Here is a 19,040-nt window from a genome sequence, read left to right on the forward strand (position 1 = left end):
TGATGTTTTAAAAAAGACTAAAGGTGCCCTTCCATAATGGGACCTTCCCTTTTTATCGTCATTGGAGAATGCCTCTTTTCAAACAATTCAGTCCAATTCCAGTGTAGTTAGTGAGTGCTGAGTGAGTGGTGTGGCACCCTTGGCAATGGATTTCATGAACCCTCAAATTAATCAAACAACATTGTAAAATCCTCTTTTGCACTACAATATTATAGTACTACTACAGTCACTGATTACACTGTCCCGGAAATGAAATCGTCGAATATTAGTGAATTCCCCGCAAATCATACTTTAAAAAAACATTGTATATATTTTTAGTTTTTAATATGTGATTTTACTTTTTAATATATTTTTTGAAAGATCCTATAGCTAGGTTGCCTCATCAAAAAAGCAGAAAGAAAAGAAAAAAAAGTTCGGGACACAACAAATTGTAGGTTATTATTTCAGTTTGTAGGGCCAAATTAATATCACTTGGGTTGGGCCTCTTATTTCAGATTGTTAATCGTAATCGGAGCCAAATTAGTCTTTGCCAACACAAAAACTCATCCCATACGCCGGGCCAAGTCAAGACATGTACGTACATTGAGTCTGTAGCCCATGGCCACGTCACAACCATCAAACAATTGCTTCATAAGAAAATAAAAAATAAAAATTCTGAAGTGAGTTCCTACTATATATAGTGGTAGGTGTAATCTGTATTTGAAAAATAAACCCGTTGTTTTTGTTAGTTTCATGTACATTTTTAACGCAATTCTTTAACCTTTGGAAATCTACGGTGATTGTTTAATATTGTATCATAACAACGATGTCAGGAGATTTGAACTCGAAACCTCCAAATCCATACCCAAAACAATCTGTTGAATATTATATCTCCTGTCTTTATGTTGTGTGTAAGTTTAATCCACATGTGGGATCTCTGGTGTGAGGTATTCCCAAGTCTCCCAAGTCTCTTGTATGGGCACATACTATTTACCAATCCAGGATAGAACACCAAAGACACTGCCACAATAAATTTAAATAATAATAATAATAATAACAGTGTTACAATATAATCAGCGTATCCATTTCCCTTCCCAAAATTGACTTAAAATAATGATTCAACACCAACATGCAAAAAGGGGGGAATCAAAATTACAAGGAACATTATAAAAGAAAAAAAATATATAAATGTTTGCTTTGACTCCTCATTCTCTTGTGTGGTACATTATATATAGATAGCGCCTTATCATGATCATCTCATTGCTGTCAACATATAATCCACCACTTCTGGTTATTAGAAATTAATTTAGCCAAACACAACTCTAAATTCTACCTTTGTGTGTGAATGAATTCTAGTATACGAAAATATGTGAGTGTACGTCAGGTAGTACTTATAATTCTTGCATGGGGAGGGCAGCCGAGTTGTCTTGAGAGGAACATAAAGAGAAGATTTCTTCAAATGTTCCATTCATGTAGTCCTTGAATTTGTCGTAGGACATGTAGTCGTCGATGATTTCAGGCTTCGATGCATTCGTCTCTGCAGCTAAATTGATCTGCGGGAAGTCTTCAAGTTCTAAGGGTGGGAAAGGAAATTGATAGTTATTCAATAAGCTTTCATTGTGTGGTATGTATGTTTCCTGCATAAATTGGCAGATGGATACAACGAATTAATATTGATCACAATCATAAACCAAGAAAATCAAGATGCAAATTATATGTGAGGCAAAATTCAAATAAGTTTACATGACTCGTTCTATATTTTGGCGCATGAAACAGTACAAGAACAAGATATTCATGTGTATGATACTTAGAAACCAGGAAAACAAGAAAAAGGGGTACTTGTTTAGACTCAAATGATTAAAGATTGAATATGAGAAATTATTGGAAAATGTATATTCTTTCATTGCTCATTTTTCGGTGTAAATTATTGAACCGATTGTTTTTGTTTTCGAAAAAAAGAAGAAGAAGAAGAAAAGAGAATGGTTCAAATTGTTAGGGAGATTTAAAGTCATTGGGGATAGAGCTAGAAGTTTTTGAGAGGAACACTCTGAGGAAAATGGGGAAGAAAGATGTTTGAGTCAGTCAAAAGAAGTTATAGAAGATGATGAAGAAAGCTCATTTGAGTCAGTCTACTATAAAAGATTTTTGAACGAAGCTTTAGCAAAAGCTATATGTAACTCATTACTTATAACTTTTGTTACTTTAAGATCAAAAGAAAGCTCCAAGGCCTTGTTTTGTGGGCCACTTCCAACCAATCATGGTATTGTTTGCGCGTGTTTAAATGCGTCCATGATGCATCAAATGATTTACGTAAGACCAGCTTGATCTCAAAATTCTCTGTGGTGTGAACATGAAGCCTTAAAGCAGCTAGCTATATACAAAAGTAGAATATTGCCCAAAAATGTTGCCTTGGCAAAGGAGGCAATCAAATCATGAAGATTTTGGTTTTGAAAAGACTTAAAAAGAGCATAGTACTATTTCGCTACATAAGGGCAATGTTTTCTTACCAATGTTGTCAAATCGTTAATCTGAATCGTTAATTATGTGGGCTTTTATTTCATTGTATATGTTCTAAATTAATGATTTGATAACATAATATGTTAGACTTTTCGGTAAGAAAGTACGTAGTAACCCAGTCCCTAATTAATGTAATCAATGTACTAATAATTCCTACGAGTGTCTAACATAGGGCCTAGTCTAAATGTACTGTGCTAAGAAAATTAAATTGTTTGAAACTGTATATGCAATACTTGTACAAACCTGGTCAATTAGATTTGAGGAGCAGTGAACACCAAAAGGGTAGAGATCGGCAGAACTGTTTGCTTCATCAGAGGCAAATGGAGCTTGAAAATCATCTGCTATGCCATTTTCAGTTGGTGTCCCTTGAGTGAGATCTGAAGAAGAAGTGTCAGAGAGAAATTTGGGATAATCATGATTGGAATAATTCTCATCTTGATCAGTCTCAATCCCTCTTGAAGCTGTCTCGTTAATCCCACTATTGTCTTCCCCTAATAATTGTTCATTATTGGAGACCCAAACTGAATCATTCTCTGCATTATCAATCCCAATTGGCTTCTCTTCTTTGTTGTTCTTGGGCATTTGTATTGTTTTCTTGAAAACGCGGCACAATGCGTAAGAGTCCTGTGGTTTAGAAAATTCAAATTTTGTAAACATCATGTTAAAATTACATATGCATGCATATGTAAGAAACACACAAATTACAAAGACTGTAATTGAAAAGCAAGTCCACGAGAAAGAAGAGGGGGAAAAGAACAGAAATATAGATATGATGATGCTAAAGACTACTAGAAAAAGATACTAGCAAAGCAAGTACACCTAAAGTGTAGGCCGAAGAGTCTTTAATCATCATGTTGATAAGCTATTCCTTTAAAAGGACAAAAAAAATGTTAAAGGAAGAAAAAGAACAAAGACTGATGAGATTTGCTTTATTTGAGTCCATAGACATATATATTTTGTACAAAAGATGGTGTAAACTGTAACTCATATACAGTCATATGTGTTGCTAGCTTACAACTATTGACTAATTTAAATGCATCTTGGGAAGTTTCCTACATCATATGCATTGCATATGCATCTTAATTTATTTAAGTATAGATATATGTCATTAATATTGAATATTTATCTTTCTTCCCAAACCCTAATTTTGTTCTCTTGGAAAATTCATCAAACCCTAAAGACTCTCTCTCTCTCTCTCTCTCTCTCTCTCTCTCTCGCTTAGATCCCACTTCGATGAATTCAAGGAGCTAGCCCATATATTAATAGGTTTTCATAAGATTCTAACTCCATAACTTCATATTTATTTACCAATTTTCAAGGAAAGGAAGAAAAAGGGAAGAGGAGGGAATTAGATGCATAGTAAAATCGATGATCAATTACGAGTACTACAAGCTTATATGTATATACCTTTAGAGATGATGATGCATTGCCACACACAGAGTCAACCAGCCGGTACTCATGCATAACCCAGTTGGTTCTAATGCCATGGGGGGCTCTGCCTCTATAATACACCAATGTCTTCTTCATCCCAACAGGACGCCGTTGACTGTTCACCGCCCGGTCTTTTCCGGTGGCTTTCCAGTACCCAGCTCGAGTTGCCCGATTCGTTCTTGACCCGTTTGGGTACTTCCTATCCCTTGGGCTGTAGAAGTACCACTCCATGTCTTTGCTCGGCAAAAATGACTTATCTGAAGCAAACAAATCAACTATGTCAAAACACTATGCATAGTTAGAGAATATAAAACATGTTAGGTATTGATTTACAAGTTTATGACCATGATTAATATCACTATAGAATTATTTAGATGATGCACTAAACCAAAAATTACTTACCTGGCAAATCCCAGGGTTCACATTTGTAGAGGTCGACTTCTGGGATTATTTCTAGCTCAATGGTGCGGCCATTGATTTTTCTATCTAGATAGTAAGCAACAAGTTCTTCATCTGTTGGGTGAAATCTGAATCCAGGAGGAAGGCTCATGGGTGCCATTTTACTCTCTGAGAGTGAGAAAGATGAAGCTAAGCAAAGAAAGAATGAGAGAGAGAGAGAGAGAGAGAGAGAGAGAGAGAGAGGGAGAGAGAGAGCAAAACACTGGACCTTGAACTAAACTGGCTTGTACGACAATGGACTATATAGGCCACTGTTGGCATCAAAACCTATAAAGCATTTACCCTTAGATTTACAATGTATTACTTATCCTTGTGTTGCCATGATTGATAAAAAGAGAGAGTGGTATGTATTGTAAATAAGATTGGAAATGGGGTTGAAAATAGAGGGAATATTAGGATGGTGATGTTTGGATGTTTGGATCTTTGGCTTTTAAAGAGATTCTATGTGTAAGGTTTTGTGTGAAAACCCATAGGGGAGGATAAGAAGCTTCCCTGCTTTTGTCTGCTCACAACACAAACTAACAAAAAACAGAGGGCCTCTCAAAAGGCTGTGTGGGCCACTCAACCGTCCATACCCTACAACACGCAATACTATGCCCTAACCTCCTACTATTTTAATCAATCTTGCAATCCGAAATCCTATCATATATATTGCTCTATCGACATTTATACATACAATATTTGATGTACTGTATTATTGAATACTTTAAGGAGCATTTTTGCTCACCACTTTAACTCAAGATGTATCCTCATCATTCTTCCCAACATTTGACACGTGTTTATTTTTTGGTGAAACAGGGGGGTTAAAAACCCCAGAAAAGGACAAAAATAACTAAACAACATTAATCATACGGGTCTTAGTAACCCCTATTGAGTCATCCATCAATAGAGGCCCAAGCCAAATCGGATTTTCCTCAAGAAACCAGCAACCTAGGTCAATGTCGTGGCTCCAAGCAGCCAATCTGTCAGCTACAACGTTCTTCTCTCTGTAGATATGGTGAAGTTTACTTCTTAGAATCTGGCTCAAAAGTCTCTTGCAGCTACTAACCAAACCAGCCATAGGGTGGCAAAAATTCAACTCATTACTCAGGATAAGGTTCATAGCATTGACTGAATCCATTTCAACAACAATATCCATTACTCTTCTTTTAATAGCTAAATTTAGACCAAAAAATAAACCCCACAGCTTAGCTTCAAGGATTTGCCCTTTCCCCAGGTTGACAACGAAACCACCAATCCAGTTACCCAGGTGATCTCTAATAACTCCTCCAATTTGACACGTGTTTATTGACATAACCATGGTTGCATAAATACAAAGTAAAGAGTTAACTATGATTATGCCAAGGGACACGTGTCAAGTATTGAGAAAGGTGGTGAGGGTACACCTTGGGTTAAAATGGTGAGCAAAAATATACCCTATTTAGTAAGGTTATCATTTGCGATTGCTTTTTACTGTGTTTGAACAGGGAAATTTAAAAGTATTTTGGAATTCATAAATGATGGAATTCAAAATGACGGAAATCAATGTTCTAGAATTTGTAACTCTCGTTGTTTTCTAATGGACTTATGTCTTCTTATAAGACTATATATCTTCCGAGATTAAATATATAGGAAATGTGGATTTCATGTAGTATTATATTATATGCGCTGCAAGGACCTTTTAATATAGTCTCAACTTCAACGGAGCCAATTGTGGACTACTTAGGCACACAACTAGATAAATCATTTGCCACCACTTTAGATTGCCTAATTATGACATCAACATTTTGATGTGATTTGTCACTTCAGCTGTGTTTTTAAATGCTTCTAGAATTTGACTTGCAATCTTGTAGATTGTGTTTTCTTTTCTACCTTATTTTCACATTAGGTAAATTCCATGTTTTTTCCCACGTGGAATTTTATGATGGGACATTTTGGAAAACGCCAAAGGAGAGAGAAATATTTGTACAAGAAGCCAAAATTGACAAAAATGCCCTTGTTTATTTTTGAATTTCCTAAGGAATCCTTTACATTTGCATGTCTTTGTTTGAAAGTTGAGGGGTTTTTCTGTCTTTTTGGGAAAAGTTTTGGCTTTTTCCAAAAGTGAAAGTTTTTTTGTGACAAAAACCTAAATTTTCTTTTTATATGATTTAGTTTTTTTTAATCAAAATACGGGAATTGGTTTATGTCAAAATCCCAAATTTATTTCCCTAATCCAAATGCACCGTTAGGGTATTTTGCAATCTCATCGTTAATATTCTTGGCATACCATTTGAAGGCAAACAAGGTATAGATTAGGTCTACATTATGAACATTTGGGATATTGGATTAGGTCTTAGATGAGGTCTCTTGAGATCATAAACGTAGGCTGTCTTTATGTTCGAACTATTTCCCTATGTAATAAAAGTATTTGGTTCAGCTGATAAAAGGATAGCAAGAGGTATCCAACAACAAAAATAAAAGGGGGAAGCTTCCAATTTAAAGCTATTATTAGTACTTACCTACTACAATAGGATAAGCTTTTTATGCTTTATGTCATTATATGTGTCTGGTCTCGTTATTTAAAATGCAATTTTAGTAGTCCAAATTTTTTGATCAGTTAAATTAAAGACTGATTAATAAATTGCACGGCATGGCCATTTACGGTGTGCCTAATGTACACAGTGAACATCTATTTACAGTGTGCATTACACCGCATAAAAGCATGATTCTGTTGGATTGTTTAAAAGTATATATGTATAGGGCAATGTTATCTTACCAATTGATGAAATCCCAGATTCAGACAAGAAACAAACCTAGCTAGCATATATATGGTTAAGCACCTTTCAGGTCCTCTATTTTACAGTGTTCACTTATTTTACTCTACGTAGAGTCTTCCTTGAAACTAAAGCTATGAACAATGCATGTATAGGTACTTTTAGTATAACATACGATTGATGATGATCTACTTTTTCCACGAAGGTGGGGTTTGTAATGAATTGATATACAATATTTTATCAACAAAAAAAAACAGTGGAAACATGAACACGACATTCAAATGGTATGATTAAGGCACCAATAATCGCTTCCTAAAGTATTAATACTTCAAAAATAAATGGACCCCAACTTCAGTTCTGTTCATACATACGATACGAGTCATAGCATCATCAAATATAATCCTTTTAAGTTCTAAACCAATATGATAATAATAGAATCTGCTAAAGGAGAATTTTAATATCTTCATAATCCCCTGCTGTCCAGAATTAAAGATATAAGTATCTCAGAAGAAGAAAAAGTGTTTATAGCAGCAGAATACATCATCACAAGACAACGCATAAATATATTTGGATGAGTTTTTACATAACAGGGATGAGTTTAATGGGCCATACCCATGAAGATGATGGGGGCCATCAGATAATTCTGATCTCTTTTATGTTTTATCGCAAAGGGAAAAGAACACTTTTATCATTCAACAGTAGTTGATGAATTGAGGAGGGACCCATGATCATCTGCTGAACAAATCTACCTGGCACACCGTCACAGTCTTCTTTTTCTTTTATTTTTCCTGCCATCCAAACTGCTTTTTCTTTACCCATTTTTGTTCTCTATAGTGAACCTTTAGTTCCTTTCCTTAAAATATCATTTTCATTTGGGCAAAGACATGCTAACATCTTTAATGATTACGATACAAAATCTTTGACTGGTCTCTCTCTCTCTCTCTCTCAAACAAACATTACGCATGATTAGAGTGGAAAAAAAAACGCTGTGTGTATAGTCACACAAAAATTATGCTTTGGAAAGCAAGATTTAAGAAGATGGATACTAATTACTAGTCTAATTAGAATGCTTATATACTACCTATGCAAAAAGTACCTGTACTACATTTGTTTACCATTGATTTTTACAAGTCGCATATTGAGAACTAAATAAGTATTTTTACCACATGTTTTGGCTAGAAAAATGAATACTAGTTAAACTCTTATGCAAAACAAGACAAACGAGAGAGGAGATGTTCAAACTTTGGCTTTGGATGAAAGGGCTCTAGATCCTCAGAGCTAGGAGCTTCATATGTTTTCACCGCGTTTTTATTTGACCATATACTAAGTTCTTCTATGATTAGGTCATGAAATAAAGCTAGCTAGAATTAGGTCTCTGTATAACAGTACAAGGCTGCTAAAGTGGTAGCAATAATGTCTTCTCAGTTAGTGCAAGGTTTCTATGGTTGAGAAGTGAACTTCTAGTCATGATTACAGCAAAAACAGGGCCTTTTTTATGTTTGTTATCCTTTCTTTAAATTTGATTTATGGCTTTTACACCACAAGCACAACATCAAATGAGTTGTCCATAACCAATTACATTTAGAGAGAGAGAGAGAGAGATCACCAAGAGGAGAGCTAGAGGGCTTTAAGGTCTTTTTCCGAAAGAATTACTTTTTGTGTTCTTTACCAACCGTCCCGCACAATATTCATGCCTAAGAGAGATCAAACAATGCCCGGATCAACCTTATTGAAGGAGGGAGCTTTTGATCATTTTGCATAAAGAGATTCCAAACTCTTCCATTTCTCCAATCCAATGACAAATCACATTTGCTTCCTAATAAAATATGTAAGCCTGATTCAACCTCGAACCCTTTCAGTCATTTAGCATTTCAAAACCACGTTCCTAGCATGGATTTTAGCCATTTTATATTAAGAGAGAGAGAGAGAGAGAGAGAGAGAGAGAGCTGTGTGAGTAGTTTTAAATGGGGTTCTAAAGCCATGCAACCTTTCACACGATGATGATCTTGTAGAAGGGTAAGAGATAAAGCAAAGCAAAGCAAAGGGCAAAGGGAGGATGGTGGGGATGTGGGCGCTTGTGGAAGACTGTAGGCTGGCTTTGAAAATCAGATTCCCAAATGTCGGCTGCTGTCTATCAATCTCTATCAACATATATCATTTTAGTTTGTGCACAAAAGACAAATGTGTAATTAGATTCTTCTTTTTTCCTTACAGAGCAATGAGATCATATAGATGTAGCTTTTCATGTGAGTTCTGGCCCTTCTCTGGGAGCCTATTATGCCTCCTGTCCTAAGGGCACATCTGTCATTTGCTAACTGTATGCAACAGCTTTAGTTTCTGACCTAGATGTCCTGGTATATATGACCATATGTCATCATGCTTATCAATCAAATTCAAGTTTAAAGTTGGACCAACTCAAACACTGAGACTTGGTGGGTGGCCTGAACTTTGCAGCCACTACTTAGACCAGAGACTTAATTAATTCATAGATTGTTATAAACAAAAGGTGTAAGACATCACATCCAAGGGGGAAACAAGGAATTTTATAGGGGAGGGATTGGGGCTAAACATTAGGGAGTGTCTAACTTCTTTTTATCCAAAAAAGAGTGTACGTGTGCAAAGGACCCGTAGCTCAAATAGTTAAGGACAGTTACTCATTAATCCGAATATAATGTTAAGATTTTCTCATACTGGGCCTCTTATGATGTTGTGAGCATGTAAGAAAAGCTTTTCCTTGGGCCAAACTATTGGGCCCTTCAAAAGGTAGAGTTTTTGACACGTGTTCCTCCATCAGTCCACGTCTTGAGGCCAATAGGAGCCTAAGCAATTAAGAGCCCAAATCTTCCCTCGAACTAAAGAAATTAGATTAACCAAAAACCAGTAGAGGTAAAGAAACGGAGGAGAGACAGAGTGTGCCGCGTGAAGTTGAAAATGTCGATACTGTGGGAGAAGAGCGGGACATGGCGGTGGATAGTGAACAAGACCCGTGACTCGAAGCCCTTCTTCTTGGCCTTCGCTACCGTATGCGGCGTCGTTCCGGGTGTCATTGGCTACTTCGTTATGCAGACCACCAACTCCCGAAATGAACAGCTCGAGGCCGAACTCCGCCGCAACGCCCGACCCGAATCAATCGTACGTTTTCTGTTCAACCCAATTTGTTTTCTGAAATTATTTTCGATTTTAAGAAATGGGTTTTGCTTGTAATAGCCTAAAAAGTGTTCCTTTATTGGATATCAAAACAACTATGGAGACTTAAAGCAACCCCTTTCCCAATTTTGAAGAAACTAGCTAATCAAATTGGTGATCAGATGATCTGAAATTGACAGTTGATTTGTGTGGGTTGTTTTTGCTTGATGGAATTGAAAGTTTCAATCTTGACTTGTTCATCAAGCTGTATATGTTCTAGAAGTAGTGGGTATGATAAAAACGATTTCATTTTGTCTACGAAGTGAACAGAACAGTTTGGTTTGAGTAAAACCAAGACCATGACATCCTTATTGATGCAGGGATCTGTGTAAGCTTAAGACTTTAGGTAAATCGCATCTAGATATCTAGCTAAATGAATTTTACCCGCAGGCAGTGTGTGTTGTTGAATCTTATGGAACCAATTAGTTGTGCTTCAATTATCTGTTTGTTGAGTTAGTTTTGCTAACAAAATCCCCCCACTAGAATTTTAGCGCCTGCCCGCCTACTTGATTGTTTACACTTTCATGTCTCAAATTTGTTGTGATTTTGAAAATGTATGGAAAATTGAGGTCAAGTATTGCTTCCATGTTTTCCTTACTTGGGCTTTTGAACCGATAATTGCTCGTAGATAACACCTATAACTTTTTCTTGGTTCCACATTTAACTTCTTCGCAAGCTGAATTCATCAGAAACAGCGAATAAATTGGATCTTGTTGAGGAACTATCACTGGTTTGTCCCATTACAAAGTCAGGTTAACTCATTTGGCACTAATCGCTATCGTCGATTGGAAATAGTGAATAAGTCATGTTATGTAAATCAACATTGCAGATATAAAGTTTTAATAGAATTTTGTTATTGAAGGCTAAAGTAACTTGCTCAGTTCCAATGGATTTAAAATTTGGGTTGTTTCTTCGAAGCAGTTTCATACTCTGAATCAAGACAAAAGCTGACAGTATATTGCTTGAAATTTGTATCAGAGGATGGGGCAAGTGAATAAAGAAAGATTGGCTGAATTCCTTGGTGAGTTGCAGCGGAAAGAAAATACAAATGATCGCTATGTTGCTGCACTGAAAGGAGAGACATTGACTAGGAATCCATATGTGAGAATTCAACCGATTCCGAAGCCAAGCAACACTGAAGCTGACAAGGAACAGAAGTAGATGGAGATATGTGCATCTGTTACCGCCATGAACACTTTTTGCCTTCAGGATATCTGTATATTTCTTCAGAACAACTATGGGGTTGGTATTTTATGTTTTGGATGTTATGTTTAGGCACTATTTGGTGAGCTGTGTTTTCCTTTAATGAATATTTAAGTGCAGTAAGAACTCCCGGAGAAGAGAGACATCCGAGAGCTAACACACATTTCTTCATTCTACACTCTCTCATTGTTTTTGTCCCTTCAATAAGAAAGCTCTATAGAAGTCTATCACACCAAATTCTTTATAAGAGTTTCTACAAGTCTAGATTGAATACATCCCTTTAGTTTACATGTCGTGCCTCTTCAAGGAGTTCCACCACGGGGTGCTTATTCAGGGTAGCAAGCTATATGATATCCACCCAACATGCATAAAACTGTGAAGTTCATTCCAAATCCGTTATGGTGGTCTCAATACCATTAAGAAATGCACGATCTGATTGATATGTAGCTCATCACCATGTCGAAACAAAAGTCCTTCGCTCAGGGCAGATTGAGCACACCTGCACTTAGATTGAATAGAGAGAGAAGTAAATCAATGATTGATTCTGCATCTAAGCCACCAGCACTACTTAGCTAGCAATATTTCAAGCAGTGAATTACCTGTGAACTCTGTGATATTAATTCTTACGCATACCATGACACTATCAGGTTTTGATTATCATGGATGCCGAAGTGCTTGGTTCACAAGTACTTGGCATGGCATTGGCACAGCAAGTGTGAGGAACTGGTGCAGAGCCTGAAACGATTTTCTTTCCCTTTCCTGCCACACGCCTTTTCTCCAATAAAACAGACAGATTAGAATAGATTAGATTGAGTCAGTCAACTCATGTGATTATGTAAAAGTCGTTAATTATTCAATGAATAAAATACTGTCACGTCATTTGGTGAATAAAATTCGGTGCACATATTTGGCCGTCCCTTGGAGCATCCCCTTTACATCTCCGGAGGGTGTAAATATGCTTTTTGCTCCAATGGGGGGTGTATTTTCGGGGGTGTAAAGCCACTTTTCTCTATTTTCCCTCTCCTTTTTGCAGCTGGGTCCCACCTGCAAGAGATGTAAAAAAAGATGTACAATTGCATCTAAATATACATCTCAAGGTGGTGATGTAATTATACATTCATATACACCCCCTCATTGCGGGTGATTCCGATCATAACAGGTGTATATTTAACATACAACCCCCCACTGTGGATGCTCTTAAAGCATTATATTTAGCGTAGGAAGACCTACCCAACAAGACCTACCCAACAAGACCAAGTTCAACAGCTGCTTTATGCTGGGCTGGGAGTTTCTCGAGTGCAGCATGAGCAAAAGCCGCTTCTTTATCAGAGAGAGTTCCATCTTTAGGCAAAATCTCAGTAAAGTTGACGAACTATATATATGTATAAGAAGAAAAAAAACATGCATTTAGTTAAAAAGTTATCGAATAACTATATTGAAAAAAAGTTGTATTTTGTGAGTAGTGGTGCAATTAATACCTGAAAATTATCAAATTTTCTTTTAGGGATCATTTCCTGAAATTTCTTCATGTGTTCCCAGCATCCATCATCAGTTCCAACAAGAACAATCGAGAGTGCATATGAACTGCTTGTAAGAAAATTTAAAGTAGGTTAGTTCTCAACTTATGACATGTTTACTTACAAGGAAAAAGAAATGGGGAAGGGGTTGTTAGAACCCGTTTAGTTTGTGCTGACAGTTTGTAGTCTGTTTGGTTTGGGGTTTGATCCCCCCTAATTTATAAAAAAAAAAATTGAAGAAGTAATGAATCGGGAACTAAAGAATTTGGGAATAGATGGAATCGGATCAATTATTCCCTCTAATTGATATGACTGCTAGTTTTGAGGGTATTTGATTACGGATTTTACCGTGAAACTCCAATAATTTTTTTTCTAGTATATGTAAGTAAACATGCCATGCATTTTGATTGATAGCTAATAGAATATGATGATGTGTCTGCAGCAAATCAACAATGTTGGGCTTAGCAAAATTGGAAAGCAAGTAGAACGTACGCTTAAGCTCAGTCTAATTTTGGTAAAACATTGATGTATGTCTTCAGTTAGAAGTCAGACAATATAAAGATACAAGCAAAGAATCCATTTGATTTTTCGCTATAAAACTATGGGCTCAAGGCCAAAAGTCTTAAGAAAATTTGAGAGCCTAAAGCAGGAATTGATTAATCTTAAGCTTCTATGTACCTTGCATTTACAATTGATTCGATGGTTTTTGCCCCTTCTGTACTCAACTCTCCATCGCTTGTATTGAAAAAGTTTTTGGTAACCTTTTCATCAGAAGATACCGTAAAGAAAAAGATTATGCATGTTCTAAGACTTTTGAGAGAGAGAGAGAGAGAGAGAGAGTAGGATTGAAACCTTGTTATCAGCAACAAGAAAAAGTGTTTGAAATCGGCCACCCTTTTGCTCCACAATGTCCACCGCATAATCAATTGCCGGAGCATAAGAAATTGGCCCTTAAAAACAACAAGATATAATGTCATACAAATTAACCTATTTTTTCAATTATATTTGCAATTGTTGAGAAAACCATCCTGAAGGTGGAACATTCCGAACTTTTCTGTCATAGCTGGTAGAAAGTACTTCTTGAATATCATTGCGTTTGCAAGGTGAACGGTTGCTGTGCGGGCTGAAAGGTACTCTTCCAGCTGTTTGAACACAAAGGTCGTCTTGTCAGTCCCAAACTCCATAGATTAGGTACAAAAGAAAACAAAACAAAACTGTCCACAACTTCAACGTATGAATGGACCAAAACCTACCATTACCAAAGCAAAAACCAGGACTGAAGTTGTCATCTTGAAAACAATCTTTTCTGTCATTGCTGGTTGAAAGTACTTCTTGAATATCATTGCGTTTGCAAGGTGAACGATTGCTGTGCGAGCGGAAAGGTACTCTTTTAGCTGTTTGAACACAAAGGTCGTCTTGTCAGTCCCAAAAACTCCATAGATTAGGCACAAAAGAAAACAAAAGAAAACTGTCCACAACTTCAACATATGAATGGACCAAAACCTACCATTACCAAAGCAAAAACCAGGACTAATCAAGTTGTCATCTTGATTGATTGGCTTCAATTTCTCTATATGACGCAAGACGTGGCGGGACAAGGCCACCATATCTGCGATCGAACATGTCAACATAAGATGATTACATGTAAGCTTAAAATATAAAATATATGTGGAATAATCCACATATATATATATAAAGACTTGATTAGAAATTTTGCACTTGAAGCATAAGTTTATTAAATGTTCGTGGTAAAAGTTGTATTTGATAATGTATTCTATAGCAAACTAACCTTGTTAATTAGGTTGATTTTATAATGTGCAAATTAAGCTTGAAGGGACGGGCATGGTGTTGCGTCTATTCTATTTGGGACTAGGAAGATGTGGTGAGAAGAGGGGAGAAGATGAGTAATATCCAAAAAGATTATTGTAGGTTTAATGAGATATTGACTTGCATAGCATGCACTCATCAATTGTCACACAATGTGGATTTGAAATGTCTAACAAAAATATGGCATCCCTATCATTATTGTATAAGTTTTTATTTGTAATTCGGATTTGTAACACATGTCAATGTTTTAACTATATATGCACATAAAATGAAAAGTGTCCAGTTAAAATTTTCTTTTGATTAAAGGAGCTCTACGAGATAAACCTTCAAATTGGACCTTTAAATGAGACTCATTTGACCTCATAAGGTCCACAAATTGAGGTTTGTTGAACTTGTTTGTACCATATCTGACCCTCCACTCGTACAACGACACGTGGATCTCATAAACTCGCCCAAGCACCCAAGGCCTCGGACAATCGGCATAGGCTACTGATGATATTGTCTCAAAGCAGCAAAAGATCATTACAGGGCCCAACACAGCCTACAATCGGTATCCCCTACCGATTCTGCGGAATCAACCTCGAAGCACCCGCCTGAAATATCTTAGGACTCGTGTCAACCTCATAGGGCCCTCCCACGAGTCCCACATCGAAAATGAGCACTAAGAGCATACTATATGCCCTCTATAAATACGCCCCTCCCACTACAATATAGGGGTAAGACTTTTCAGCTTGACTTTTATACTTTTATATGGTCAACAGCAAGAGCTCTTAAAACGACAAACTTACTTCGGCATCGGAGGGTCTTAGGCTGCTTCCACACCGGTACCATAGACCTTACGAGTCTCGACTTCTTTCTATTCAGGATCAGCATCCAAGGACAGGAAGAATCGGCATCCAATACTCAATCGGTCTCTCGATCGTCCATCTCATTTGTAAGTTGCACTCATCTCTATCTGTTCAGATTTAGCGCCAACAGATTGGCGCCGTCTGTGGGAAACGACACAAAACGCTATGTTGTTCTCCTTCACGAGTGCTCTCGGCACCCTTTTGAGCCATGCCCTCGGCACCTCCTACAATCGGCCTTCGGCCTTCGGCACCCTTGCATCATTCGGCGCGTGCGATGTCTTCACATCCCCCCAATGATTCGGCATCTGCCTTTGGCCTTCGGCACCCATCATCATTCGGCGCGTGCGATGTCTTCACATCCCCCCAATGATTCGGCATCTGCCTTTGGCCTTCGGCACCCATCATCATTTGGCGCGTGCGATGTCTTCACATCCCCCCAATGATTCGGCATCTGCCTTTGGCCTTCGGCACCCATCATCATTCGGCGCGTGCGATGTCTTCACATCCCCCCAATGATTCGGCATCTGCCTTTGGCCTTCGGCACCCATCATCATTCGGCGCGTGCGATGTCTTCACATCCCCCCAATGATTCGGCATCTGCCTTTGGCCTTCGGCACCCATCATCATTCGGCGCGTGCGATGTCTTCACATCCCCCCAATGATTCGGCATCTGCCTTTGGCCTTCGGCACCCATCATCATTCGGCGCGTGCGATGTCTTCACATCCCCCCAAATGATTCGGCATCATGCTTCGGCCATCAGCATCAGCTTCAGCCATGCCGAACGACACCTTCTAGGAGACACTTCTCCAGCGCCTTTTCTCACGGCCATCAGCTTCGGCCATCAGCTTCAGCCTTCGGCCATCAGCCTTCGGCCATCAGCTTCAGCCTTCGGCCATTAGCTTCAGCCATGCCGAATGGCACCTTCTAGGAGACACTTCTCCAGCGCCTTTTCTCAAAGCCATCAGCTTCGGCCATCAGCCTTCGGCCATCAGCTTCAGCCTTCGGCCATCAGCCTTAAGCCATCAGCTTCGGCCATCAGCTTCGGCCATCAACCTTCGGCCATCAGCTTCGGCCATCAGCCTTCGGCCATCAGCTTCAGCCTTCGGTATCAGCTTCGGCCATCAGCCTTAAGCCATCAGCTTCGGCCATCAAGCTTCGGCCATCAGCTTCGGCCATCAGCTTCGGCCATCAGCATTCGGCCATTAGCTTCAGCCATGCCGAACGGCACCTTCTAGGAGACACTTCTCCAGCGCCTTTTCTCAAAGCCATCAGCTTCGGCCATCAGCTTCAGCCTTCGGCCATCAACTTCGGCCATCAGCTTCGGCCATCAGCTTCGGCCATCAGCTTCAGCCTTCGGCCATCAGCCTTCGGCCATCAGCTTCGGCCATCAGCTTCAGCCTTCGGCCATCAGCTTCGGACATCAGCTTCAGCCTTCGGCCATCAGCTTCGGCAATCAGCCTTCGGCCATCAGCTTCAGCCATCAGCTTCAGCCATCAGCTTCAGCCTTCGGCCATCGGCACATCATGCCGTCTCTTATCCAAGCTCACTCCCTTGGGCACTTGGGGGACTACATACCACCATCGGCAACTATGGGACCATTGTGTCCGGGTCAGAATGCCCAATACACATTCAAGTCCCCAACCGAGAAGCTTCTCAATCGGCAACTTGGGGGACTACTGTTTGTACCATATCTGACCCTCCACTCGTACAACGACATGTGGATCTTATAAACTCGCCCAAGTACCCAAGGCCTCGGACAATCGGCATCGGCCACCGATGACATTGTCTCAAAGCTGCGAACAGCCATTACGAGCCCAACTCGTCTACAATCGGCATCCCCTACCGATTGTAGAGAATCAGCCTCGAAGTATCCGCCCAAAATATCTAAGGACTCGTGTCAACCTCATAGGGCCCTCCCACGAGTCCCACATCGAAAATGAGTACTAAGAGCACACAAGATGCCCTCTATAAATAGGCCCCTTCCACTACAATACAGGGGTAAGACTTTTCAGCTTGACTTTTATACTTTTATATGGTCAACAGCAAGAGCTCTTAAAACGACAAACTTACTTCGGCATCGGAGGGTCTTAGGCTGCTTCCACACCGGTACCATAGACCTTACGAGTCTCGACTTCTTTCTATTCAGGATCAGCATCCAAGGACAGGAAGAATCGGCATCCAATACTCAATCGGTCTCTCGATCGTCCATCTCATTTGTAAGTTGCACTCATCTCTATCTGTTCAGATTTAGCGCCAACAGAACTATAATTAAAAAGACTAATGATTTAGATTAAGCCTAATACCCTACTACCTACAATAATCAATATTTTATATGACAATACTTATGCAAATAAAATTTTGCAAAAATCATTATTTATTTAATAACTTTTATGACATAAGAGAAAAACCTTGTTTTTCTAAGCATATTTATGAATGCTTCAAAGATATTTACTTGTGGATTAACAGAAATGGAATTTTTTTTTTTGGTAACCAATTTGATCACAAAAATCTATAAGCATGATGTTTATTTACAGAAACAATATATGTTTTATAATTTATTTCCACAAACCATCATGGTTATGTCTAGTAAAGTCGACTTCAACAATGAGACCGCTTGATTGTAGACCTGCTGCTTTCAAGTCTGCTGTAACCTGTAAAAGGAAACAGCACAGTATTACAAATTTTGCAAATTGCAAGCAGCAAGAAATTTAATTAAAAATGCAATAAAAAGAGAGAGAGAAACCTCTAAAGGGTAAAAACTGTTGTAATATTTTTCAGCCACCATCAATGGATGATCATCGTTAACGATACACTTGCCCTTCTCCTTGTGCTTTTCAATGAGTCCTCCAGCTCCATTACTGGAACCTCGTCTAACTGTGAGAAATTTTGAAGGCCAGGCTTTGCTATATACCCCCATGCTTCTTTGATTCTGTGCTGCTGTTTTTGCCTTTCTTGCTATATTGAGTAATCGCAAGAGCTTTGCCACACTAGTAGTAGGTTTTTATTTATAAGAACTACGTATAGTTTGTCTTTTTCAAAACAACCCAACAATAAAAATCAAGAAAGCCAAAATATATATATATATAAAGATAAAAGACGAAAAGAGAAAATCGAGATAAACAAAACCATCAAGCCAAAACCGAGATACAATCAATGATGATTGATGAACAAGGCACGGGACGGTAAAACCAACACCACCAATCAACAGCTTCTTCTCTCGTTTCATATATGAATTAAACAAATAAAAACAAAACTGCCTGCGTGAAATTCCCCCATAGATGTGACCCAAAAAATTGGGTTTGTTCTATTAATCATGTATATCGTGAGTGTAATATGG

General features: G+C 38.4%; 3 protein-coding genes across 3 annotated transcripts; 1 reads left to right on the forward strand and 2 right to left on the reverse strand.

Annotated features, from left to right (window-relative positions):
- Positions 1 to 1,007: 1,007 nt before the first annotated feature.
- LOC110760314 (NAC domain-containing protein 53) lies at positions 1,008 to 4,644 on the reverse strand. The gene is made up of 4 exons (XM_021962563.2): positions 4,330 to 4,644; positions 3,904 to 4,184; positions 2,740 to 3,120; positions 1,008 to 1,616 (listed from the first exon to the last, which is right to left on the reverse strand). The coding sequence occupies exons 1-4, from the start codon at positions 4,484 to 4,486 to the stop codon at positions 1,371 to 1,373; spliced, it is 1,065 nt and encodes a 354-aa protein (XP_021818255.1). The 5' UTR covers positions 4,487 to 4,644; the 3' UTR covers positions 1,008 to 1,370.
- A 5,346-nt stretch (positions 4,645 to 9,990) lies between these two features.
- On the forward strand, positions 9,991 to 11,686 carry LOC110760288 (centrosomal protein). Its single transcript, XM_021962535.2, has 2 exons — positions 9,991 to 10,253; positions 11,286 to 11,686. The coding sequence occupies exons 1-2, from the start codon at positions 10,053 to 10,055 to the stop codon at positions 11,466 to 11,468; spliced, it is 384 nt and encodes a 127-aa protein (XP_021818227.1). The 5' UTR covers positions 9,991 to 10,052; the 3' UTR covers positions 11,469 to 11,686.
- On the reverse strand, positions 11,519 to 18,620 carry LOC110760291 (E3 ubiquitin-protein ligase RGLG4-like). Its single transcript, XM_088252415.1, has 11 exons — positions 18,447 to 18,620; positions 18,273 to 18,354; positions 14,535 to 14,636; positions 14,281 to 14,421; positions 14,055 to 14,169; positions 13,880 to 13,976; positions 13,706 to 13,788; positions 12,989 to 13,094; positions 12,755 to 12,882; positions 12,110 to 12,280; positions 11,519 to 12,009 (listed from the first exon to the last, which is right to left on the reverse strand). Exons 1-10 carry the CDS (start codon positions 18,618 to 18,620, stop codon positions 12,154 to 12,156), a joined length of 1,155 nt encoding a protein of 384 aa, XP_088108541.1. The 3' UTR covers positions 11,519 to 12,009; positions 12,110 to 12,153.
- Positions 18,621 to 19,040: the final 420 nt, after the last annotated feature.

The sequence above is a fragment of the Prunus avium genome, chromosome 4 (assembly GCF_965620075.1).
Source record: "Prunus avium chromosome 4, drPruAviu1.hap1.1, whole genome shotgun sequence".
Taxonomy (NCBI): Eukaryota; Viridiplantae; Streptophyta; class Magnoliopsida; order Rosales; family Rosaceae; genus Prunus; species Prunus avium.

Coding starts and splice junctions, on each gene's coding strand:
- LOC110760314 (XM_021962563.2), bottom strand. CDS start 4,486: ATGGCACCCATGAGCCTTCCTCCTGGATTCAGATTTCACCCAACAGAT. Junction 3,121..3,903: donor ATGCATCATCATCTCTAAAG/GTATATACATAT, acceptor TCTAAACCACAG/GACTCTTACGCATTGTGCCG. Junction 1,617..2,739: donor CCTCAAATCTAATTGACCAG/GTTTGTACAAGT, acceptor CAATTTATGCAG/GAAACATACATACCACACAA.
- LOC110760288 (XM_021962535.2), top strand. CDS start 10,053: ATGTCGATACTGTGGGAGAAGAGCGGGACATGGCGGTGGATAGTGAAC. Junction 10,254..11,285: donor ACGCCCGACCCGAATCAATC/GTACGTTTTCTG, acceptor AATTTGTATCAG/AGGATGGGGCAAGTGAATAA.
- LOC110760291 (XM_088252415.1), bottom strand. CDS start 18,620: ATGGGGGTATATAGCAAAGCCTGGCCTTCAAAATTTCTCACAGTTAGA. Junction 13,977..14,054: donor CGGAATGTTCCACCTTCAGG/ATGGTTTTCTCA, acceptor TTGTTTTTAAGG/GCCAATTTCTTATGCTCCGG. Junction 13,095..13,705: donor GAATCAATTGTAAATGCAAG/GTACATAGAAGC, acceptor TCTTACAAGCAG/TTCATATGCACTCTCGATTG.